Raw genomic sequence first — 26,492 nt, forward strand, 5'->3', positions numbered from 1 at the left:
ACTTTATTCCAGCTTTATGGGCAACAGTGTATGTGTGTTTATGCGTTCAAACTCAGTCTTGATGGGGACCTAGGAGAAGGGACGGTTTGAAAAGTGAGGACACTTTATCGAGTCTTTTTAGCCGCGTTTACACACAAGATCAGACCAGTTCCCTGTATTATAATGTCTCAAAATATGCTGAACAAAAAAGGTTCTGTTCTTAGAGTAGGTGTTTCCAAGTAGTCAAATATTTGTTTGTGTTGTGACTTGTGTATTGACAGTTTTAAATCAGGTCTCACGTCTAAAGTGTACAAAGAAATGTGGATATTATTCCAATGTTTTTTTTCTCTGCGTTCCTTGACCAAGATGGTTTAAAGCACATTGGTTTAAATTTCATATAATTGAAATAGAAGCCAAACAACATCCAACCTCGTTGTGTGCCAGTTATACTTTTGCCAGAGAAACTTTTCAGTGATATATTTCCTTTGGTTTTGGAGGGCATCTTTGTTTGTATGGCTGCATACAGATGGTTTGCTTCGGGCTCAACTCCTCTGCTTTACCCTTCTGTAAATCAATAACATCCCACTCACAGACACACCAGTGTCCAGTTACGGAAACATTTCCTGATGCTGCATTCTGTCCTGCTTTGGACAGAGCAGGATGGACAGCATGATGGAACGCCGAAAGAATTATTTTTAATTATGTCGGAAGCTTTTTGGACAAGTCCCAGCAGTGTTCTCAATGCGTCTGGAAGCCACCCGCCTGATTTACGCAGGTAGATGGCTAAAGAATAGAGGTCGTTAAGGAAATAAAGGGGTGGGGAGCAGTTACTGCAGTGATATTGTCTGCTGGCAGCACCATAGAAAACAAAAACCTTTCACTGGTGTGAAGCTGTCCAGTTAAAAATATTGTGCTTTTTGGGGTTTCGCTTTCCTGTAGTGTGTTATTTAGGTATTTGTATATGTATATGGCCTGCAAAGGCTATAATCCCAATATAATTCCCGCTAGAGGGAATTTCTCTCCCTGCCTGAAAAGCCTCAATAAAACCAGTGGACTCTGGATTTATCTGATGTTAAGAGTACTGTTATGGAATTGTCTTCATGTAAGCACATATTTCATAAGATAATGCCTCATGCTAATTTAAACTTGCAATTGCATATATTTTTTTCAATATTACTATTAAACTGGGGAATTTTTATAGTGAAATCCATTGGCTTATCTTTTTTCTTTTTCTTTAGTGACTCCCCCCTTAAAACAAGAAAAGTAGAAAATTCATTCTGCTGTTGGATCATTTGAAAGTCAGTAGCACATCTGCATTTCCTTGCATGTTGTTAGCTTCCATTCATTAACTGCACTGTGTTGTACAAATGAACATACTATGTGCAGCTAAGTAACATCACCTCACAAGATTTTTGATATTCAAGTTCAGATTGAAGTTCCACCCCTAGCTGTTTTGGGTAACTGACAACATGCCAAGTCATCTAAAATAGCTGTAACACTGCCACTGCTCAGGAAGCAGTGTGGCTGCTGAGGAAGCCACTTTTAAAAGTTAATGGGAATAATATGCAAAACCATTCATCACCAAACTGTAGGGAAGTTGCATGGATTCGATTAGAACAATGGAAGAACATAAAAATTGACACAGTACAAACCAAAATTGTACTTAACATTCAAAAAAGACTTTATGAACCTTGGCTTCAACAAAGCGAACATTAATAAAAGCCCCTGTGCCCTCATATTGGCTGTTTCTGAGTACCAGCGTCTTTTAGATTTTTCCAATGAGGAGATAGCTCCTACTGTCGCATGAGAAAAAACACTTCACCAAACGTCTTCTTTTTCTGAGTGCTCTGCCAATTTCTGTATTTTATCTAAACTTTTCGAAAAAAGCACCATTAATGTCACGGTAGAAATTGGAGAAAAAGCCTATTTTTGGCATGTTTTTCAGACTATCATAACAAAGACCAAAAAGCCAATTTGTTTGAGCAGATCGACCGGGCAAACACTGGATGCTGCTGCCGGTGTGTGTTCAACTTTTATTGTCCTCCCTTTTCATCGGCTGTCAAACTGAGTGTTGAAGCTCATCCATACAAAGTAGAGAGGAAGTATCTTCTGGTTTAGGGAACTTAGTGAAAAAACATTGTTGTACAAATATTGAATAGCACAAATAAACCATAAAAGGCAAGGGGGCATGTATGTCATATAAAAGAGGTGGTCAAGATATCTTTGTAAGGAACGCTGAGTGTTGGCTGTAGCTTTCGGAGCTTGGCACTCATTGTCCTTCCAAGCCCACCATCGAGGCTGTAGCAGCGGCTCTTAGTGCGAGGCTGTTTCTGGGACAATAGGCCTTGTGAAAGTGGGATTACTAAGCTCTAAAGCAGGAGGCTAATCAGACCCTTAATGACCCTCTGATGGATGGACTCGCTCTCTCCTGAGCCCTGAGCCCTGAGCGGAGCTGCTGCTCGCCGGAATAGGAAGCAGGACCCTTGGCTTTCAATTACTGTCACAGGGAGAACACTTTGAGCCTCTGAAAGACCCTCGGGCTCTTCTGTTTCTCTGCAGCAATGGAAGGGAATTAGATATTTTTTTCTGATCATTCATCCAGCTTTGGTGGGCTAATGGCTCAGCTTTATTGTCAAAGATCGTTTAGGTCTTCTCCTGCTGAGCGCTTGGAGAATATGAAAATTCTTTTTGGAAGATTCCTCTTTTTGGCGATACTCCACATCCAAAGCCTGTGATTACATTTTTCGATTGCTGTGATTTGTTTCTGTCAAGCTGGCGGTCACAGAGCCCTGATGTTTACTTTTGCTGCGTGGTCTGATTTCAAGACACCACAGCGGCATGTTTCATTTAGATTAAATTATAATATGTTATAAAGGTTAAATCTCCATTCTGTGACTTTCAACGGTTTGACGTGTCCATCACCCCTCGCCTCCTGGAATTATGGACTATGAGAGATGACAATGCCACTGTCATTACAAAAGCATGACCATCCTGGCCGGCTGCGAGCCAATGTTCTATGGATGGCGCCGACTCTTTATCTCGACAGTCATTTATTTCTGTTTTCGTGGACTGCAGCCAAAACCTCTCCATCCAGTACAACTCTATTTACAGTCCATCTCAGGCCTGCTGGCTCAAAGCCCTTCAAAGGTCTCTGATGATGCACTTTAAATTCATTTGTTCCCAAATTTGCTGCGGCTAAGGAGAGACTAATGTTGTTTAGGTGGTTTTTCCATGAAATACTTTTGGCCAACATAAGGGTGTGAACTTTTTGCATGCTGCATGGGCTAATGGCCTTCACTTATCCCAACCCCCTCACCTCCTGCCTATATTTAACACTAATAGATCATCAATTGATATCATTTTTATATATGTTATTGATTCTCTAAAAGTTGACTGCAATCTGATACATTTGCCATAGGGGCCGTATTTAACTTGTTGGGGGTTTCCTTTTCCTGTAGTGTGCTATATAAGGTTTGGTGCATGTAAAATTTGTTTATGGAGTTTAAAAAATATATCCTTAGGAACGTGATATTGCATTTTTCTTTTTGCATGTATTGTTTATAACCCCCACATTAATTTGACAGCTTTTTAATTACCACATTTTTCTATTTTCTTAACTGAGTAAGCACCTTATCTGCGCTTATCTCTCAACAATCTGAAATTAAATCCTCCAAATTCCCTTTCAGAGGGAAAAATTACCAAGTGGAGTTGCAGCTGCAGGACAAAGAGCCAGAGGTCTGGGGAAATCAGGAGTATTGGCACATTTGTAAATCCTAAATGCTGTTTCTGGGTTTCTGAGAGTCCTTTAGAGACTTTGGTGTTCATCGGGAGAGGCTGATAATCTCCTTGATGATGTGGTCCTCTGAGTTAAAAGCCTGCCTTGCTGACTTGTGTGTTTCCTCTGCTTCTCGTCTGGAATGATTTTCCTGCTGCTACACTGAAATAGTGTGATATCGGATGAGCCACACGGCAGGCAGAAGAGCCACAGATGGCCGGCAGGTTGTTATCTGCAAACACAGACAGCCACACACGCACACACTCAAACTCTCACACACCTGGGCACACTCTTGTAATCTATTATCACCCACTGCCACAGTGTTTCTGGCATTGCACTGATCTCCTGCAGAAAATAGCAAATGAACACGTTTTGGGTTAGTAGCCCATTTTCTGCTTCTTAATGCAAAAACAATCATTAATTTAATATCCACTTAGTTTCTAATAAGCCAACAAGTCTGCATTGATTCAAGTTATTGTTAATTTAATTATTTTGGTCTTACAATATGACAACCCAAAATGTGTTATTATTTAAGTTATAAACGAGCACTTTGCTCTGCAACGGCCAATTGGTTTGCCTTCGGACCCAGGTACCCCTAAACTAAAAACTGTTTGCTATCCTTGCCCCAAAATGGCTGAACGAGCTCCCAGTTGATATCAGGACAGCAGAGAGTCTATACATCCTCCGTCGCAGGCTGGAAACTCACCTGTTTGGACTTAACCTTGGCCAAACAGGTTTGTAAGTGCTCTTGTGTACGTAGCACTTACAAACGTTTGGCATTAAGGGAAGCTAATACTTTGGCACTTAATCTAGTTGGGCTGATAGATAGAAAATGTACCTACAGGATTCTTGCTTTTCAGCAAAAAGCGTCAGCTAAGTTAAATGTAATATAATGTAATGTACTCATCTACATATATAATGTAAATCCTATTAGAAAGTGGTACCAAAGTGTTTTTCAATAGGCAAACGTTGCCTTAAACATGTCAGCTCTAATGGTAGTTGTATAGAAGTCTATGAGAAAATGACACCACTTCTCACTTGATTAATTACCTCAGTGATAGTTTTCGTAATTACTTAATGGTCTTAACTGCTTGTTTTAAGTCTTGTTCAATACAGCATGTACATTTTAATGTTGGTCCTATTCTGTTTAAAATGTAGGATTTTGTGTGCAGTGTATGCATTAAGGTGGGGCTACCCTCTGATTGACTGTTTGTTGGTCCATGATTTTTCGTAGATGTTGAACCCATTCATAGTGTGTTTTCAGTTCTGGAGGGTTAATTGGAATATTTTTATCATGTTTAGTTGTACTTAGCTCCACCCTGTGATGTTGATTTTGATCCCTGAAAAACAAAGCTGCGTCTGTAAATGTACCAAATTCTGTAGCTACAGTAGCAGTAGTCCCAAACCAATGAGGGACACCATGGTGGCCACTTCCACTTTTTATATTTGGAGTGTACAGTATATAATGAATTTAAATGCTTTTGTTGTATACATGTGTACAGGGACCTTTAATTTAGTCCACATGTATCCTGTTGAGTAAGGGAAAGTCACATTACCTGTCAGCTAATGATGATTTTGTTTTGCATATCCAGAATGTTGGTAAAATAGGATCATTGTTTTCCAGTGTTTTCTTACTGTATAAGATTTTCCCAGGCAGTATCCAGTAAACTATTTTTGACACTGAGATGTAAGTGGGGAGCTAATGTTTACAGAATAAATAGCTGGTTGTGTTTTTCCATGCCCCAGAAGTGTGTCCTACCTGTTTGTATTCAAGCAGCAGGGTGACACAGTGAGGAAGAGAGTAGGAGGTCTAGTATCAAACCTTCCCTGACGGCAGGCATCTTCCCTGCTGATCAGTCCTCCAGCGACACTGAATCATCCACAGCTCCGTGAGCTTGCTGGGGAGGATCCTGCTCTTTGTTCTCTGCTTCGGTGGAGGGCGAGCAAAACGATGAGTTACTCTGTCTCAGGTCAATACAGCATCACCAAAACAAGTAAGATTCCAAAGTTGTGGTCTCAGACAGAGAAAGCACAGATTGATATATTACTTCCGATTGGTGGAGCTGACTCCAGGCTTAGCGCTCAGGTACGCTGCCTCTGATTGACAGGGCTTTACGACAGGCTCCTGGGACTCACAATCCTGAGGTTACAACAGATGTGGAATCAAACAAGCTGCACAAACTGTGACAAAACAAAGTGAAAGTGGCATCCGCCTGCACCCGAGGAACAAGGAGTCTGCTTTGATTTCTCTATATACCACATGGGGTTTCTCAGTATGAGTAATACTCAAACATATTGTTCAGTTCACTATGTTTGAGACTAAATTTAGATGAATAACCCTTGATTGTGTTACTGCACCTGCGGCTAATTCATGCTAACGTCATTTGCATCTGTTAAGCTCTTTGCTAGGGAAAAAAATTGCAAACTGGAGAGGATATGTTTTAATTTCAAATGCTAACAAATCATCCTGTCAAAGTTTTCTTGTGGACTTTGTAGAACTGGCTGTATCAAAATGGAGGCCGACCACAATGTTAAACGTTTTCAAATTCATATTTGTGTGTTTCAGGCTGCTGACGCTCCACAAGTGATGTCCGTGCCAATGACCTGGGTAAAGGAAGGAGGCATGGTGCGCCTGGATAAAAAATACCTGCAGACTGACTACAAGGGAGTCAGCAGCGAAGACATCATGTACACCATCGTCGTCTCAGACGGACAGCCTAAATATGGTACACCCTTTTTCACAAACATGTTATGCTTTCTCAAAAGATTCACATATTTAGAGATCTGCAAGATTGCATAATCTTCATCTTGGCTTCAGTTTGGTTGCAGTTTTTTTTCCTGCTTTTAAAAAACAATATTGTTGGGTTATCTTTTAACTGATATCAGGACATTTAAAAACATCCTCTTGGACTTTGAGAAACTGCGATGTTCGCTATTTTCTGTCATTTCATAGACCATACACCTAATCTAGAAAAATTATCAAAATATTTATCATTTATGATAATATTTGTTAGAGGCAGCCCTAGTTATTAGCCAATATAGAAGCCCAAAAAAACACAGCCATGTTTAATTTTTTTTTTAAAGCACTCCTGTCCTTGATCCTGGTTTGTTATCATCTGGACATTTGTTGACATTAAGTGAGAGAAACAGCTCAACCTTCCCCCTTTCTCTATCTCAGGTGAGGTGGTGTTGGTATCCATGCCAGCTGATGGCCCCTCAGAAGGCTGGCGCCCGTTGCTAAGCGATGACCGAGGCTTCACGGCCACCACCTCCTTCACTCAGCAGGATGTAAACGATGGCACAGTCTGGTACCGCCACTTCGGCAGTGATTCAAATAGCGACTCCTTCCAGTTCCAGGTCAGTGCTGACTCGCATGATTTAATAAGTTCATTTTTTCTGAATTGTTTTTTGTGCTGTAATTGTAAGTTATTCAGGCTCACAAGAATACAGAGTGTTCAATAGCATATTTTATTATTTTCTTGTGATTTAGAAATGTAGTTGTGATCTCAGTTAAGTGCAACAGCAACGATCATGGACTATCAAAAGAAAACAACATTCAAAAGCACATGCGGTTAGATGTTCACTACTCATTTAATCTATTTATTTAAGATGGTTTTTTTGGGCCACCACTGCTTTTTTATTGAAGAGACAGAGTTGAAGGGTGGAGGTAAATGGTCCTGAGCCGGATTCTAAACCAGGTTCTCCAAGCAAAATAATTACCAAGTCTTGAAGCGGCCCTACTATGCTCTTTGGGTTTTCCCTTTCCTTATCGTTATATAGATTTGTGTGCATGTAAATGGTCTGCAAAGGCTTGAATCTCAAAGTTTCTCCAGAGGGAGTTTCTCTCCCACACTCGCTCCCCTGCCTAAAACGCCTGAACTGCCTGAAATTGGACTCATTTGTTTATCTTCGTAACATGGTGACATCACTATGTTATACTTTCGCTTGTATAGGCTAGTGCTCCAACACATTGTATGTGATAGGCTAAGGGGCGGGACATCTCTAAGCGGTTGAGCAATCATAACAGAGCTGGCCAGCTAACCAATCTGAGCAGACTGGGCTCTGGTTTCAGACAGAGGGTGAAAAGAGGTGCTGCAGCACAGGCAGTATGAGAAAAATAAAGACCTTTGCAAAGTGTCCTTTAGTGTGATGGCAATAATAAATACTACCCGCTTTGTTGTATTATAATTCATAATTCAAAATTCTCAGAATGAATCTCTCGTAAATCTTCTAAAATTCAACCATATTGATCTTTTTGGGCTGAGATGATTTCAAAAGAAAGACAAATGTTAAAGAGAAAGTTACAAATTGCTAATTGAAATATTAGCTTCATTTGTTTGACTTTTAAACTAATGGATAAAGGCACCAGCTGAATCTTGAGTTCACCTGCAGTACAGTAGGCCATTATATAAAGTAGTTTGTACACTATCGGGATAAACACATGACAAGGTTGTTTTTTATCCTTCATTTGGGTGCGTAGTACTGTACGTATACAGGTTGGGATAAATCCTCCGTGGGACGAGGAAACCTCAGGAGACCATTAAAAGAACATCTCACTCTGAAAGAAAAGGGGGGAGATGGTGACAGAGATGCGTTTCGTCGCTCCTGCTGTTTTCTCTCTCTCCGCAGTGTTATTTGAAGTTCACGCTGTTACCCGTGTTCCCATGTTCCCCTTTGTTTACCTCTCCTCCATCTCCAGCACGTCTCCTCCTGGCTTGATTTATTTCTTCCTCCCTTCTCCTCCTCTTGTCTCTCCTTTTCACCTCTATCTGCCTCCACTTTTATTTGTATTATTATCATGAAATTGTATCTATGCGGTTTATAGGAACCCTCTAAAATGTGTTCTCTGTTTTGTAATACACAACTAGTCGCTGCTCGTCGCTGAGAAGTTATTTTATTAGGGACCACATTGTGTGTTTCCTTTGCATCCTTACTTCTTTTCTTTTCTGCAGTGGATTTGTTCTTCCTTAGTTCAGGCTTGGCTACAAACTTAATGTCTGACTCTTAGGCACTTCAAAGCGACTTATCTTGATTAGCACTAATGACCCCAAATTACTCGCAAATTGGCTCCCGATCCGATACAATCCCAGTTAAACCGATGCAGCATTCATCACGGCGCAGTTAGAGCGTTTTCATTCCACTCTTCACCTCCGCCGCATTAGAAAAACAAAAGAGGCAGCCAAGAGCTTGCAGCGACATCTAATCATCTCTCTCCCTCCGTCCAGCCACCCACATTTTGGCTCCATCCATCAGGGCAAATGTGTTTCAATTACACAGTGCTGGATTCGGATAAAATCCTCAAGTGTCTCATCATTTTGACAGGAAGTAAGAATGCAGAGGGGGGAGAGAAGAGGCTGAAGGCCCGGCCACAAACTGGAAGCGTTTGTGCTGTTGTCAGACGTGGTGATTATACTTGACAGTTTGTCAGGGTGGTATTATTGTGCTCCTAAGTTTTTGGTCAAAGTGCTTGTCGCCTTGAAATGATTGATTTAAAAAAAAATCTACTCCTGCAACTTGGAGCTAAACAAAAGTGGGCCGGACAGCACTCCTTATGTTTTCGCACACATCGCATACATCTTTATTTGAAGCAGTGAGATGGTCATTTGATCTTAGAGTGAAAATATGTTCCTTTTATTGAAAATGTATTTTCTTTGGGAACCAGTGCCTTTGTTGAAAGGAGTAGACGGATGGGATGACATGCGGCAAATACGGAAACCTGTGAGTTCTAGTATCGTCCAATGTGAAAGCCCGGTATACCCTAACACCTTAGCAGCAGCAGAAACAAAAACAGGAACATTCCTGTTGTGCCACTATGAGGTTGAGAAAAGTTTACAAAAAATGCAGCTTACTTTGCAGCTATCAGAAAATAGGATCCGTACACTGTATTAAGAGCTTGTAGATATTTTAATCCTGCAATTTTTCCAAAAAGATCTTCAGCTAGCAATGTCAACACCCTGTCCTATTATTAGTATATATTGACTAGTGACTAGCGGCCCATTCATTTTAATGTTTTTTCCTCACACTTGACCTGTTTCTATCATCTGCCTCATGGAATATCTTACTGAAAATATGCAAGACAGAAAAAAGGGACTTCTATATTAAAGAGCCTCATGGTATATACACTAATTAACAAAGGATTTCTTCCCTGTCCCCTCGTAAAAAGGGGCATTTTTCACTCAGTTTCAAACGTATTGGGGTGTTTGCAGTGTCAAATCTTTAGTGTTTTGTGAATCCGACCTTGATGCACGAATCAGAGCGCTGTCTGTGGCCACAATCCGTTATTATTCAATTTAGTATTTAAAGCTGCAGGTCTCCAGATGGAAACAAAAGGAAACTGTTGCAAAATGAAGTCAACTGCACTCATTTGACCTGATGACAGTAAACTACAAACAACAGCCACATCTTTATTTGGTAAACAGAGCCTCATAATCCCTGGAAATGAATGCTATTTTAACTGTTGTGATTTCAAAGAGATCCATGTATACTCCCATTTGCCGTGTACCTTTATTCATACATTTTCTTTTATTATTATAAGTTATTAATTTGGATTTCGGACAGCTTTACCCCGCACAGTTACCTGTACTTTCCATAAAGTGGCAGTCCAAAGGGGGAACATGCACCTGTTTTAAGAAAAAACAAAACATCCTGAGATAAATTGAAAGAAAAATACCCACAATTCCCTGATTTAAGATGTGACACATTTCATTTGTGTTGGTCAGGGTGATTTGTTGCATTAGGGTGTATATAACGTATTATACATACGTGATTTTATGTTGAATTGAATCAACCAAATAATCCATAATGTATCTGCCATGCCACCTCCTATAAATCCAGCTGACTCAGTACTGACTTTGATGGTAACACCATTACTCGTGATCGATGGCGCTGACTCCAGGCTTCACGCGCTCGTTACATTACTTCTGAGTGACAGAGCTGACTCCAAGTTCTCGAACTCAAATGCCAACAAATGCCACTGATGTGACAGGAACAAGCAGCCGCAGCGGAATTAGGAAATGAGGACAGAAATGGTCTTTAAGAAGGAACAAGCAAGGCTGCACTGTTGCTCATGTACAGCAAATCAGTTCGAAAGAGCAGTTATATATTGTGGACAGCTTGAGTAAGAGAAATATAGCACCAGTTTAAGATAAAAGTTACATTAAAACGGACTACTTTAAGAAGCGTGAGCAGAAAGCAGCAGAGCCAAATATCAAAGTGTAGTTTGAATCTAGTCATTTAGGCGGAGGGGATTACACAAATCCAAAAGATTCTGCCTCACTAATCAGTTATTCAATTAACATAATCTTACATTCTAATTTAAATCATCAGCTGCATTATAAGCAAGGAAAAGAGCAAAGGTCATGACCTCAGCACAGTGCTGGAAAGGAAACACTGTTGAAGAGCAGGAAGACGAAAAAGAGATAGAGAAAAGGGGCTCTATACAGTATACTGTATATTAGGGCTGCTCGATTATGACAAAAATCATAATCTCGATTATTTGGGTCAATAATTGAAATGACTATTATCCATTATCCAAGGATTATCCATTTACTTTGAAAACATCCATTTATTGAAAAACAGTTGATTATCCTGAACTTTAAGTATAATTCAACTGAAAAACCAATAAAAAACCAATAAAAAAGATAATCGTTTTATTTCGATTATGTTGTTTTCATAATCGTTGCAAGCCAAAATCCTAATTGCGATTGAAATATGATTAATTGAGCAGCCCTACTGTATATACCTTAATAATTAAGTGAAAATGTTAATGTTACACCTGACAACAAAAAGGGAGAATCAAACATTTACTTACCACTTAACTTGGATTTTTTCCCCTCTGTCGACGTGTTGAAAACCTCTTATATTAAATATAAAGGGGCCCTATTATGCTCATTTGCAGGTTCATTTGTGTATGTTGTGCTTCCAATGTGACATGTCTCCATGCTTTAATGTTCAAAAAGCTCTTTATTTTTCTCATACAGCCTGTGCTGCAGCACCTCTTTTCACCCTCTGTCTGAAAACAGAGCCCAGTCTGCTCTGATTGGTTAGCTGGCCAACTCTGTTGTGATTGGTCAACCGCTTAGAGTTGTCCGGCCCCTTTGCCTATCATTTACAATGTGTTGGAGCGCTAGCCAATAGAAGCGCACATTTTACATAGTGATGTCACTATGTTCCAGAAGTAAATCAAGGAGTCCAATGGAGGCGTTTCAGGAAGTGTGTGGGACTTTAAATAAAAAAGTCCCACTGAATGCTGGGTATTCTTTTAAATTTACTGAAAGATCAGAATGGTTCAAGATGGTTAAATAACACCTTTATGCACCCTGTTGTATACTTTACGTTTTCAAACAGATACTGAAAAGTAATCAGGGGCTAAGTAGTTGAGGTACGAGAGAATCTGCCTGGATACAGATAGCTACATATGCACGACAATTACATCATTATATCTCCTTTATTCATAAGTTTCTTTGTTTGTCCCTGCAGTGCAGCCTGATGAGTCCCATTTACACACTGTCACATGTTTTCATCACATCTGCTGTATCTCACTTTCTCGAGAACCTGTCATCAGCTGTCACTTTTAAATTGTTTATAATACCTGAGCCAGTTAACAGCCAAGAAAAACTTTCATTGAGATAATGTGCTTGCTAAAATACATCAAACTTCAACATAGGAGAAGTTCAGGAGAGTAGAGGTGAGTCTAAAGTGTTTTCTATAACATAAGGTGTGTGTTTGTGTGTGTGCAGGTTTCCACAGAGGCATCCCAGGTTATTCAGAGCGATGCTCAGACCTTTACCATAGGAGTCCTGCCTCAGAGCCCAGGATTCCCCCAGCTGGCCCCTGACTGCGATCTACAGGTCACGGTAAGGGACAAAAGTTTACCAAAAATCAGATAGGAGTTTGAAACAGTGTAATGTAACAGTACCATTACAGTGGGAGTGCATTGAGTCATAACTCAGCTATGAAAGCAGAGGTCTAGGGGAAAATATTGCAAGCACAAATTCAAGAGAACAACTTTTGGAGGGCCTTAATTTAATAAAAAGAGTTTGGGGACAAAAATGCATGATTGTGCATATGAACAAATACTGTATGTGGACACCACACTCACTTTTTCCTGTATTATATTAGCATAAATCCCATAAAGTTATGAAAAAAGAAACCATCATCATTACCTATCCATCAAAAGTCCAAATTTCTATTTTACTGTCAAATATAATGAATACAATCTTAGCTGTCAGCTGCATACAGATCAAAAAGCTCTTAAGAATAATCAAGTATTAAGAATAATCCCCTTTTTTATCAAATAAAGACAATAGAAAATATCCCTATTGCCCCGTCAATGAGCTGCTGATATTGAGATGGTCAAGTGCGCATATAACCAAGTCAAGGTGCATTGTGGGACATGTTTATCGAGTGTATAGGGTCATGGAACTGTATGCATTATATTATTTGCAAGCTCTCGCGGGCCCAAACAAACATTGGGGCGGCCGGATTTGGCCTGCGGGCCTTGAGTTTGACATATCTGATGTCAAGTGTCTTTAACCCAGAAATAATGTCAGTATCCTGGGGGATACAGTCATATGACAGGCTGTGTCCATGTGTAAAATGGGTGTAATAACAGTGTTATTAGGTTATTATTGTGTGTAACACGGGTCTAATATGGGTTTATTTAGAGTGTACTATAGGTAAAATAACAGTGTAACATGGTTATAATAAGGGTGAAATATTGGGGTAACCTGGGTGTATGAATGCGTGATATGGGTGAAATTTAGAAATTAGCAATCAATGTGTTTTCCAAGATATTTATATGTGACCTTAAAACGCCCTATACTGTATAAATGTATCATTACTTAAAAGCAATACATGGGCATCAGTTTAACATACATATTCTTTGTGAATTCTTAAAGACATTAGAATTATCTTCCTTGTATATTATTATATTATTGTAATCTTGCATTTGCACTAGAGGCCAACCACTGCTTTAGAAATACTGTCCAATACAAAAACACATACTATGAGTACCTCAACAGAGCACACCTGTCAGTAATCATTTATGATGTGCAATAACTTTCTAGATATTTATTTTTAAAAGTTTGTATTACTAGTTCTCAAACCTGGGAATCCCAATATGCTCAATCTGGCTCATTGAAGTCAGACTGACCTTAGCTCACTTTATTTTAGACTCCCCTGGTTTCACTGTTCAGTAAGTCTGTTTCTATTTGGAACTGCACATGGATCCCTCAGCTATCACAATAATTATATGGGGTGTATCGCTGCAGGAAGATATAGTTGCCATCTCATCTCAGAGTGTGTGTGTGTGTGTGTGTGTGTGTGTGTGTGTGTGTGTGTGTGTGTGTGTGTGTGTGTGTGTGTGTGTGTGTGTGTGTGTGTGTGTGTGTGTGTGTGTGTGTGTGTGTGTGTGTGTGTGTGTGTGTGTGTGTGTGTGTGTGTGTGTGTGTGTGTGTGTGCAGGCGCTGGAGGATCGGGTAACAGAGATAACGCCTTCAGCTCTGTCCTTCGTGGACTCTGAGACTCCCAGCGAGAAGCTCATCTACAACATCACCAAACCCTTGCCACAAGGACAAGGTACACACACACACACACACACACACACACACACACACACACACACACACACACACACACACACACACACACACACACCTCGACTCTTATAATGTGTACAGCTCTAAAAGGATTAAAATCTAAGTTCTGTCAAGGGGCAGGCTCATTATAATTAACATTTAAGGGCTTCTGACTATAATTCCTTGAGTTAATGTTTTATTCTCTACCTTTTGTAACCCTTAAAATATGTTTTGTATCCTTAGGGATACAGTCATTTGACAGACTGTGTCCTTTTAAATGTGGTTGTGATAACAGTGTAATTAGGATTTAATATGGGTTTAATTGGGGTATATCAGTGTAATATGGGTGAAATATTGATGTTACATGGGTGTAATATGGGTTTAATAACAGTGTCATATGGATGTCATGTAGACATAAAAGTTGATGATTTCAAATGATTGTATAAGTAATTAAGTAGAAGTTTATTGCCTTGCTCACATGTTTACACAGACTTGGTGTATCATTTCCAGCTCTCCGTCTAATGAAAGGAAAAAACGATTTACAATAGGTCGTATTCATCAACTAATGGGCTGATACATCTGGGAAGAATTTTTTTTTTAACAGAGCCATTGAGGGGGAGTAAAGAGTCAGATTAAGCAGCAGCCGTTTGTCATGAACGTTTTATTTTCTGAAATCAGATTGGAGACATTTGTTCTGAGTTAAAATCCCTCTCTAAAGCCTCTTTCAACTTTCCATCTACAGTTTTGTGTTATCCATCCAAAACAACGTTGGCTTTTTGGACTTTTCTCTGTCTGTTGAGCAAAAATAGATTATTTCTGCCCCTCAGAACACACTGTATTTGTCTTTAAGATGCCTGTTTCCTGCTGTGTCTGCAGGTGCGATCGAGCATGTGGACAGGCCGAACAAACCGGTGACACATTTCACTCAGGCGGACGTCAACAATGGCAAGATCCTCTACAGACCCCCTCCGGCCCCTTCACACCTGCAGGAGCTCTACCAGTACTCCTTCATTGGTGAGACACACACGCACAGTTAGAGTGAGGAGTGTGTGGGAGGGAAAGAACCCAAAAAAGCATAATAGGGCCCCTTTAGGAAAATAGATCAAATAAGTTGTTATGAAACTAAATAAGTTTTAAAAAAAGTCAATGTTAACTATGGATTCACGCGTTAAACTGCTTCTTTGTTCGACAGAATAATCCTCTATTGGATGTAATGGTGAGGAAAATTCCCCAACAGGCTTTATACAAGAAAATATTTTTCATGATGACACTCAACACACCTAGTTTGATCCTTCTCATTAAATGGATGTGAGGTAGTCTTCTTTGATAGAGCTTTTGCTGCAGGGTCACAGGTTTCACCCTTTGCCAAAACAGATTCTAACAGTTTACCTTATGGCAATGGCTTCATTCCTTTACATATTTCCTTTATTAGGATCTCTACTCGGATATTCTTACAAACAAACTTCTCTGCCTCGGTCTTGTTGATCAACTACTCTTAATCTTAAAGTAATGTCCATTATCCTGCTCGTATTGTTACATAACACACTTATGAATATGAATAAATATATTTCTATCCGCTGAATGTGGATAGTGATAGCCTATGTGAAAATGAACTAAATTAGTTCAGAAAGTCTCATATTGCCCAAAATAAAAACACCTTGGTTCACCGTAGGATCTAGTGCATAAAAATAAAGCATCACACAGTCTGTCAAATGAAAATCTGCATGTAGTCACATGTTTTTGTTCTGATTTATTAAACCACTCTGGATTTTTACATCCAATCAAACGTAATTAATCTGAACAGGCAGCAGTGGCAGGGTTTATTTTTAAACAGTTTTTAGCTGAGCAGCCACGTATTGGTCTGAGCAGTCTGCCGTTATCCACCACAAACACTTTCTGTGGAAACCAAATAAGAACTCCAGCTTAAAATACTGAATAGCTTTTCTAAATTCACCGCTTAAAACCTTCAGACCTCAGAGCATGTTATTTTCAAGTGATTAAGTATTCAAAGAGAGGCTGCAAGCTCTCAATTCCTCATGATGGAATACTTCACCTACTCATGTCCTGCGTAATGGTACATCTCAAATTACTTAAGTGATTATTAGAGTCACTTTTGGCTCTAGAGCAGCGGTTTTCAAAGTTTGAGGCACGCCTCCCCGGGGGAGCACCAGAGAGCTTCAGGGGAGGCGCAGCGTGAGAAAAAAATAAAGAGAAACAGTGAAATCTAGCTAGTTAACTTCAGCTGACTTTATGCGAGCGGCAACATGGATCGATTTTTTGTGAAGTTACCTAAAGTGAGAGAGGAGACAGCGTCTGGCAGAAAACAGAGGGAGTATGACCACGATTATTTGAAGCTAGGATTTTCATGGACCGGTCCTGGCAGAGGCGGACTGGCCATCTGTGTGTTCTGGAGAATCACAGAACGGCCGGTCGTCAGTCGGTCGTCAGCGGGCCGTTGACGGCCGGCACCGCTCTTTATTTTAATTGTAATAATACTTACTTTGATCAAAAGCAAGTACGGGGCAAGGCTGCAGCCAGAGGATGATCTGCGTTTATTCCTGTCCACATTGCATCCCCGCATCATCCGCCTGTGCGCATCAAAGACTGTCACGGTTTGTGAAACAAGCAGGACCCAAATGCAGATTTAAACTGAAACTTCCTTTATTTCAAGACTATGAGATATATGTACAATGACAAACAGAACACTCACCACAGAACTAGTCAGGGAACAAGACGAACCGACCAAGACAGACAGACAACCCAGAACTTAAATAAACACAAGGCTCAATCACACAACAAGACACAGGTGAGGAGGGAGGAGAAAACACAGGGGCCACAGGTGAACATAATCAGACAATTAGACACACCAGGAAAACTAATGACAAGAGGAAAACACAGGGAAAAGGACAAGACAATAACCCAAAGGAAAACATGACATGGAAAACAACAAAAACACCCAACCCTACAAAACTATAAACGTGACATAACATGAGAATCATGACATAACCCCCCCCTCAAGGGACGGATTCCAGACGTCCCAAAAAAACAAAAATCCAGCAGGGTGGGTGGGTGGGGTCTGGAGGGCGGGTCTCGGGCGGACGGCCCGGGGGCAAGGCAGAGTTCAAAAAGGGGAATTCGGGCGGACGGCCAGGGAGCAAGGCAGAGTCCGAGGAGGGGTGAAGACCAGACAGCTCCGAAGGCCGGTCAGGAGCCGGTGTCGGCAAGATCCCCCATGGAAGAGGACACAGGACCGGCAGGACCCCCGGCAGGAGAGCAGTCGGCGGAATCCCCAACGCGACAGGACATGGAGTTGGCAGGCCCCCCGGCAGAAGAGTAGTCTGCGGGACCTCCAACGGCTCAGGACATGGGGTTGGCAGGACCCCCGGCAGAAGAGTAGTCTGCGGGACCTCCAACGGGACCAGACATGGAGTTGGCAGGACCCCCGGCAGAAGAGTAGTCTGCGGGACCTCCAACGTGACAAGACATGGAGTTGGCAGGACCCCCGACAGAAGAGTAGTCTGCGGGGCCTGCAACGGCACAGGACATGGGGTTGGCAGGACCCTCGGCAGAAGAGCCGTCTGCGGGACCTCCAACAGGACAAGACATGGAGTTGGCAGGACCCCCGGCAGAAAGGCAGTCTGCGGGACCTCCAACGACACTTGAGTGGGTTGGTTCGCCAACAGAACACGGGGAGCTGGCGTCGGACGGACAGCCAACCGGAGACGAGGCGCTGGAGTCGGCCGGTACGCCGACAGGACTCGGGGAGCTGGCGTCGGACAGACAGCCAACCGGAGACGAGGTGCTGGAGTCGGCCAGTATGCTGACAGGACACGGGGAGCTGGCGTCGGACGGACAGCCATCAGGACACGGGGAGCTGGCGTCGGACGGACAGCCAACCGGGGACGAGGTGCTGGAGTCGGCAGGTATGCTGACGGGACATGGGGAGCTGGCGTCGGACGGACAGCCAACAGGAGACGAGGTGCCGGAGTCGGGACCATGGTTACTGGAGCCAGCACTGAAGCCGGGACGATGGCTGTAAGGTCCGGTTCTGGAGCCGGAAACATGGCTGTAAGGTCCCGTTCTGGAGCCTGGACCCTGGCTGTGTAAGCCAGGTAATGGAGTATGGAAGCAAAGCTGCGTGGGCCGGCACTGGAGCACGGAGCCACGGCTGCTGGGTCTGGTGCTGGAGCCGGAACCATGGCTGTTGGGCGCGGAACCCTGGCCTTGCGTCTCTTAGGAGTTTTTTGGAGGCTTCGTGGACCCCCAAACTCCAGACCAGACCCCAAGAATGGGTCAGAAAATGAGGACTGGCTCTCAGGGCTACGTGAAAAAATCCTAAGCCACTCGGGCAACAAGCTCCAGAGCCAGGGCTTGCGAGCAACCTCCTGACGTGCCTCCTTCAACGCAGCCTCTCTACCCCGTCTAGATGAGGCGCCTTTCCACGTATAAAAAATATACTCCAGAGAATATCCAAGACGTTCCGCCTGTAGCTTCAAAAGGTCTGCTGGGTCCATTTTAAGGTCGGTTCGTACTGTCACGGTTTGTGAAACAAGCAGGACCCAAATGCAGATTTAAACTGAAACTTCCTTTATTTCAAGGCTATGAGATATATGTACAATGACAAACAGAACACTCACCGCAGAACTAGTCAGGGAACAAGACGAACCGACCAAGACAGACAGAAAAACCCAGAACTTAAATACACACAAGACTCAATCACACAACAAGACACAGGTGAGGAGGGAGGAGAAAACACAGGGGCCACAGGTGAACATAATCAGACCATTAGACACACCAGGGAAACTAATGACAAGAGGAAAACACAGGGAAAACGACCCGACAATAACCCAAAGGAAAACATGACATGGAAAACAGCAAAAATACCCAACCCTACAAAACTATAAACGTGACATAACATGAGAATCGTGACAAAGACGCAGATTCATTGTTCCCACTAAAGTAGGGGATGAGTGTAATAAGGAGGCAAAGTGTGTGTTGCCGGGAGCATATAAGGATATATCCACGATGTTGAAAATGTTAAAAATGTTTTTAAAAACATAAAGATAAAAAGGGTTTTAAAAAGTTATTGTTTAATGTTTTAAGGAGGTGACGCTACTCAGCCAATCCAATCGGTGCAGTCAGTGAGTTAGCACGATATCCAAACACACAGAGACGAGACGAGAGGAGAGAAACAGTCGGAGTCATTTCAAATGGCGTGCTCAAAAAAGAGAAAGGTAGACAGCGAAAACAGACATTTAATGACATGTTCTCTTACTGGACCTCTTTGAAATGCAATTGAATACCCCTACATTATAGCAACAACAACAACAACAACAACAACAACAACAACAACAACAATAATAATAATAGCAATGATAATTGGGAGGGGGTGGCGCGGCTGTTCTTATGTTCTCACCTTCCCACACTTTGAAAACCCCTGCTCTAGAGGATTGTTGCCCACAACTTCGACCCACTGTATCAGCTCGTACTGCCCTCGCTGAGCACAGGCCTGTGACCTTGGGCTGCTGTGCTCTGTGTTTTCTCTCCTTATTCCTGCCTGTTGGCGTCAGCTGATAGAGGTGTTACAGTGCTCTGCCTGTTTTATCTTGTTCTGCACAATGTCGAATACTCTCTCTGAATCAGCTAAATGCATTGGACTTGGTGAGAGATCTTACGAGTTGGTTTGGGCCAGCCCTGTGTCACCTCCTGGCTCCAGCACATGTCTTTGTCAATCCTCTGGCCGTAACTTTCATTCTTCAGTGTTTGCCATCAAGTTCCAGCTCTCCCGTGACTCATTGTGTTTCGACTCCATGCTCCAGAAGTTTCCATTGCAAGGACAGCTTTTTAACGTATTGCCTGCAATACAAACAACCAGAGACAATTTATCTTCGGTGTGTTTGTTATCAGAGGCTATCATGTGAGATATGGGAACATTTCAAGCGTAATGCACTTGCAACTTCAGTCCATACCATTTTTATTTCGCCCCCCAGTGTCGATCTCTCCGAAGGTCACTTGACTTTTAGAGAATTGTTTTTGTTAGTTGTTTACCTTTTTTTAATGGATGTTTGTCCGAACTGCACAGTATGAACATGTTCGTGAATTTAAAACACAAAGTTGTTTTTTTACATAAATAAAACACCTTCAATCTAACGGCAGTTCTTTTTAAATCAAAGGAAATTAAAAAACACAATTAAAAATATGTGTGGCAGCACAGCTTCTCTGGGACACAGAAAACTGCCCTTTTTACATCAAATAAAATAATTATAAAAAATAACGATTTGAAATACATTTGGCTCAATTTATTTGATTCAATTCATATGAACTTAAACCGGCTTTGATCAGACGTTTAACAACAAACTTGTGTGATGAGTATGTTTTACTGTTAGAGGGTTCAAAATCATATCTTAGTTATTTTTATATTTCATATGCTTTTTAAAGATAACTCATAATCCAAGATCAAAGATGACTTTATTTTCTCTTCTCCAGAGGAAGGCTTTAGAGCAGTAAATCACCCACATTGCCTCCTGACTTTTATGCATTATAGCAACATCGTTCAGTTTTTATGTTCACTGCAACGCCCTGTCAGCTCTGCCTCCATTCACTGTTTTTTGCTTTTATCACCTCACAGCTTTAAAATGTTATATTTCTTTTAACCCCAACAGGTCTGCCCGAGTCGCTGAGTGTCTATTTCACAGGTAAACACTTCATTCTCCTCTATTTAGTGAGAAGAAGAGGAGGAAACTCTTCTTCATCCTTCCATCCTTAGTCTCATTTTCCCTCCTCAGCGCCTTCTCTGACCTCAATCATCTCCCTTATATTTCTACCTGAAATATTGATCCTCTCGTTCCTCAATCTTCTCCTCTTTGTTCTCCTCGTTCCATCTTCACTTCCGTTGCGTTTTCTTTTTTCTTGTTTTGACGTTTTTTTCTCACTTAATTATCTCTTGTTGCTCCTCGTCCCTGACCTCAATGTATCCTGCTTTTTTCTCACTGTCGTCCTGCACTTCCTACCTTTGATTTCTTTCATTTCTCTCCTCTCTTGATCTCTCCTTCTCTGTTTCCCCTTCCTTTCCTTTTAATCTTCACCATAAGGGTCCTTTTCCCTTTCCTCCCATTGGGCTTTTGTCTCATCTTCAGCCTCCCATCATTTTTTATCCTTGCGACGATGCTATTGCTCTCATCTTCTCCCATTCCCATTTTTCTCTTTTCAATTTTTCTTTACCTCTTCTTCTGTATTTCACCTCGGTCACTGTTGCACTGATCTCTCCAGCTTGTGATCTTCAGATCCTCTTAGATTTTTGGTTTGAAGTTCTTGACCTTTAACCTGAGAAGAAAACGTCTCCTCTGTTAACTGGACGTTTGATAAAAGTGCCTCTAAACTCTGCACTCAATCCTCAACAGAAGTCATTCGGGAAATGAGTCTTTCCCAAATGACAACACCAAAGTGCTTTTAGCTTTAGTATATGACCTGAGGCGTACACACACACACACACACACACACACACACACACACACACACACACACACACACACACACACACACACACACACACACACACACACACACACACACACACACACACACACACACACACACACACACACTCTATCCATCCTCCTTCACTTCTGACTAAGTAAAAGGTTTGTTTTGTTGGCAGCAAGTAAGAAGTGCAAGAACAGTTATCAACAGTGTGCTCTGTGGTGGCACTAAAGATACAAGTAGTCCCTCTGTGGTGCTTAACTTGAGTATTTAAAATGTCTGCAAGGTTATGTTTCTACAAATCTTAGAGGGAAAAATGGCGTCAAATAATTAGTTGATCAACAAGTACCTTTTAATTATTTTAAGTATATAAATTATCTGTATCTTTTTTTTTTATTAAATACTGTTGGTTCACTATGGGCTCAGGGAAAATAGGATGACGCATTTAAAAAATGTCTTGAATTTGAATCAGAGGTTACGCAATGCCTAGCCTATTGATAAGGCATTAATTTATTTCATATTTCATAAGAGCATTGTTTAAAGCACATGCATAGGCCTAACGCTTCAATACGTTTAGTATTTGATTCAAGTTTTATATCAAAGTTAGTTCCACTAATTAAATGAATTAAACACAAACAAAAATAGATATGGTCTAACCCTTACTTGTTGATAAAGTTCAGTGACTTACCTTCTGGACAAAGATACCACTGAGTTTGCTAGCTAACGTGGAGGGAAAGCAATCGTCAGTTACATATTCTCTGACCCCCCCCCCCCCCCCCCCCTCACTCAGTGAGGCAGATGTGTTCGCTACCTCCCCAGGTGCTTTTTCATTACTGTTTTATGACGAGACTGGCAAGACTATATATGTGTTATAGGTTACCTGGAATATAGAAGAGACGTCATGTCCTGACTGGTTAAAATACAGAGATTGTAACAGGCAGCAGGTTATTGCCAGCGCTCCATACAGTTTCAATCAGGCATGATAATTGCAGTGGCTCTACGCTAATTTGGCTAATTTATTATAGAAAATGATTGGAGTCACGCAGAAATGGCATGTATGAAACAGATCAATGGAGAAATCTTGCATGAAAATTATTTTACTTTTTGTTACAGCCATATGTCACAGGTGACGCTCCCTATGCCCCCCCGATCACATTTGCACAAAAATACTACTTATTTACTGTTTAGATCAGGAATGTGTATATAGATCTTTTGATATACTTATTTTGCAACAAAATAAGGAAGGAAAATGCTGTTTGCGTGTTTAAGTAGCAGTCGCTCTGTAAAAGGGCCCATTCATTGCAATGAGTAGTTTAAAACTCAATTGGAAGAGTATTGGAAGTATGTCGACACATCAAATTCTTAATTTCCCTTTTCAGACTAAACTATTTAATTGTTCACCAGGAAAACTTGCACAAACATTTGAAAAAATAGTTAATAAATAAAATCAGTTATACCAATTATCCACTATGTAAATCTCGAAGTAATACAGTACATTTTTATATCCGAATGTGATAATTGGTTTCAGTTAGCTGATGTTTGTTCTTGTTGAAGTGCCAAGTGGAGCCAATGGAGCAGAAAAAAAAGCATTTAACAAGCTTCCACCGGAATCCCTGATCAATTGTTTCCGCAGTTTGGTTAATTGATTCGTCTAAATGTTTAGTTGAAGCCCCTGTTATCGTCTGTGTTTTCCTTTCTTTCCCAAATGAATAAACCTGTGTTAAGTTATTCAACTGGAACAAACTGATTAGTTTTTACCTCCCAGTTTTACTCATTCAGAATAATCCTCAGTAAAGCAGCTGTGGAGACCATTAATATCATATGTGTGTGTGTGTCTGTGTTTCTCTCAGAAAGTCTTTGTTTATATGATTACTGATTTCCCTGTGTGTGTTTTCTCTGCCCCTGTTTACTGACTGTGTGTCGCAGTGTCTGACGGTGAACACACCACTCCTGAGTTGGACTTTGCCGTCCTGCTGCTGTCCAACCATCAGCAGCCGCCGGTGTTCCAGATCCTGGACCCGCTGCTGGAGGTCAGCCTGGGAGGAGAGGCCAACATAGGTAAGAGAAGAACACACACACAAACATAATCACACACTCACACACAGCCCGTGGGAAGTGAGCCGGGCGTTAAAGCACATTTTTGTTGTGGCACGACAACTTCTTTGTCATTTAATCAACCCAACAATACTTTTTTTCCCCACATTGACTTACATTAGGAAAGAGGCTTCTGTAAATCAGGTATTTGTATGAAAGATTTCTAGCTTGGCCAAAATGTGGTTTTTAAACATTGCATACAGCTGACCATTAATGCTAACTCAGCATTGAAATTCCCCTCTAAATACTAGCGTGATTAGCATTGCCATTGTTTTAAAGTTTTTACACATAATGATCAGCTTTTTTCAACAAGTTTTGCAGGTAAATACAAAAAAGAAGCTAGCTGACTACTTGAAGACATGTACGTCCTCAGGGTTCAGTAGGGAAAAATGGAGCAACAGAAGAAAAACAACGGTTGTTTTCCATAGACTTTATATAGACAAACAGAGCCAAACAGGCAACCCTCTGCCAACCCTCTTAAAGTCGCAGCACATCAGGGTTTCATTTTTACGGAAAATGTACTTCACAGCACGAACACTTGCATAGCCCTTATTTAAATCATAAGGCAGATTTATTTCCCCTCTCCATTCATTTGACTGAGCCAAGATCCGATGTGATTATGCACTGACGGAGCGGATTGAAGGCGGGGGTTAAGGAACACAATTGTGCGTGCATCTATGGGCCCCGTTCTTGTGGAAAATAGCCGGAAGACCCAACGCTGTATTCGGTTCTCTTTATACATCCATGACACACACACACACACACACACACACAAAATACACATTTCCGAGAAGACCTCCTTTGTTGAAGAGGTCCAGTAAGTGATGAAGTGGTCTCAGTGATGTAATGAGATCTGAAGTACGACCCTGATGAGCAACAATCCTGAATAAAGATCTGTGTTTGTGTTTACATATGGTACAGACACTTCATCTTGTCCTTGTCGTGCTTCATCTCTCTTAATGCTCCTTTCTTCGTGTGTGTGTGTGTGTGTGTGTGTGTGTGTGTGTGTGTGTGTGTGTGTGTGTGTGTGTGTGTGTGTGTGTGTGTGTGTGTGTGTGTGTGTGTGTGTGTGTGTGTGTGTGTGTGTGTGTGTGTGTGTGTGTGTGTGTGTGTGTGTGTGTGTGTGCGTAGGCGGTCGGCAGCTGGAAGTGAGCGACGCCGACACGGCTCCTGATGAGCTGGAGTTTGAGCTGGTGGAGGCTCCCGTCAACGGAGAGCTGATTAAGACCGATGGCGGCCCACACACAAGCATGGCGAACGGTGAGATGATGAACACACATGCTGTAACACACAGAAGAAAGTAGACATCATGCAGGGAAAGAATCTGCTGTGAGTATTTCCTTCAGCTGTTCAGAAAGACTCCTAAAACTGGAGGGCGTTAATGATTTTTTATTCCAAACACCAACGTTTTAATACCTACAACATCCAAGTGATGCAGGGTTAGACATAGATGTGTTTCTATGTATCGTCTTAACTTTATTTCAACAATATCCAACAGTGATGAACATGTACGTTTTTTTCTTTCTTCCTACATTATATATTGTTCTTGATATCTCAAGAAGGATGCTGGAGGCAGGAGCATATGATTGTTGGCGTTTGCATCAGATATCCAATACAATCTCTTTATACAGTGAAACATATTACCTTACATCATTCACTTATTGACTCTGAATCTGTTCTTTGGAGAGTTGGGTCATCATGGTCTGGTGTCCTCTCATTCAGACCCAGATTCACATGTTTACTAAACACCACTCAATACAAGATATAGACATGCATTAATGTTCTAACTATATAATCAATATATCCTCAAAAGTGTATTTGTTTAACTACATGTTAATGATTAGATCTCTCAGTCAAGGTTTACAGAACCTTCAACATATATTATGGCAACTTCTCTACTTTCAACAGCATAAGCCCACACCTTGTTCTAATCATATCCTGGTTGTTTTGAGTTTAATTACCATGGATGCAAAATGAAGTGAAGACTCAAATATAGAAAAAAAATGTGCCTTTAAAATGGCGTCCCTCTTAGGAGTTTAAAACTTGTACTTGTTATTGTATTATGAAGTTGTCCGTGAACTCTCTGAAATCTTGACTGGCAGATTGTTTAACACACTGTAGCTACGCATTAAACTCAGGAGTTATACATAAAAGTCCATCAAACAAAGTAAACCCTGCGATGTACAGTACACTCAGTAGTAACACATCTGTTGAAACACACAGTCACACACCTTCTCTGTCCCTTCAGGCGACATCTTCACCTTCAGCGACATCACACTCAACGTTCTGCTCTATCGACACACCAACCTCGCCACCCGGGATGACGCCATCACCTTCTCCGTAAGCGATGGCATCTCCATGGCGCTCATCGTGGTGCAGGTGGCGGTGCTGGACGTCGGGGGGGAGGGGCCGCAGCGGGACCCAGCAGCCACGCTGTCTTTGGAAGTGGGCCAGAAGAGCAGCACCGTGATCAGGCGCTCACACCTGGCTTACACTGTGAGTTAACAGGAGACCGATGCTAGCTTTAGCTGTTAGCCTCTTCTAGTTAGTACAGTATACATTTATTTGCATTTATTTGATGGGGTTAG

General features: G+C 41.5%; 1 protein-coding gene across 1 annotated transcript in view; it reads left to right on the top strand.

Annotated features, from left to right (window-relative positions):
* fras1 (Fraser extracellular matrix complex subunit 1) overlaps window positions 1-26,492 on the top strand; it is a gene marked incomplete at its 5' end in the record, with an annotated part of 207,349 nt that overhangs the window by 118,558 nt on the left and 62,299 nt on the right. Inside the window, 9 exons of the mRNA XM_079689876.1 lie at window positions 6,321-6,480; window positions 6,933-7,111; window positions 12,493-12,609; window positions 14,218-14,332; window positions 15,208-15,345; window positions 20,994-21,026; window positions 23,737-23,868; window positions 25,036-25,164; window positions 26,153-26,400. Of these exons, the coding sequence (XP_079546002.1) occupies window positions 6,321-6,480; window positions 6,933-7,111; window positions 12,493-12,609; window positions 14,218-14,332; window positions 15,208-15,345; window positions 20,994-21,026; window positions 23,737-23,868; window positions 25,036-25,164; window positions 26,153-26,400 (1,251 nt within the window). The remainder of the gene's footprint in view (window positions 1-6,320; window positions 6,481-6,932; window positions 7,112-12,492; window positions 12,610-14,217; window positions 14,333-15,207; window positions 15,346-20,993; window positions 21,027-23,736; window positions 23,869-25,035; window positions 25,165-26,152; window positions 26,401-26,492) is intronic.

The sequence above is a fragment of the Notothenia rossii genome (assembly GCF_949606895.1).
Source record: "Notothenia rossii genome assembly, chromosome: 6".
Classification (NCBI taxonomy): Eukaryota; Metazoa; Chordata; class Actinopteri; order Perciformes; family Nototheniidae; genus Notothenia; species Notothenia rossii.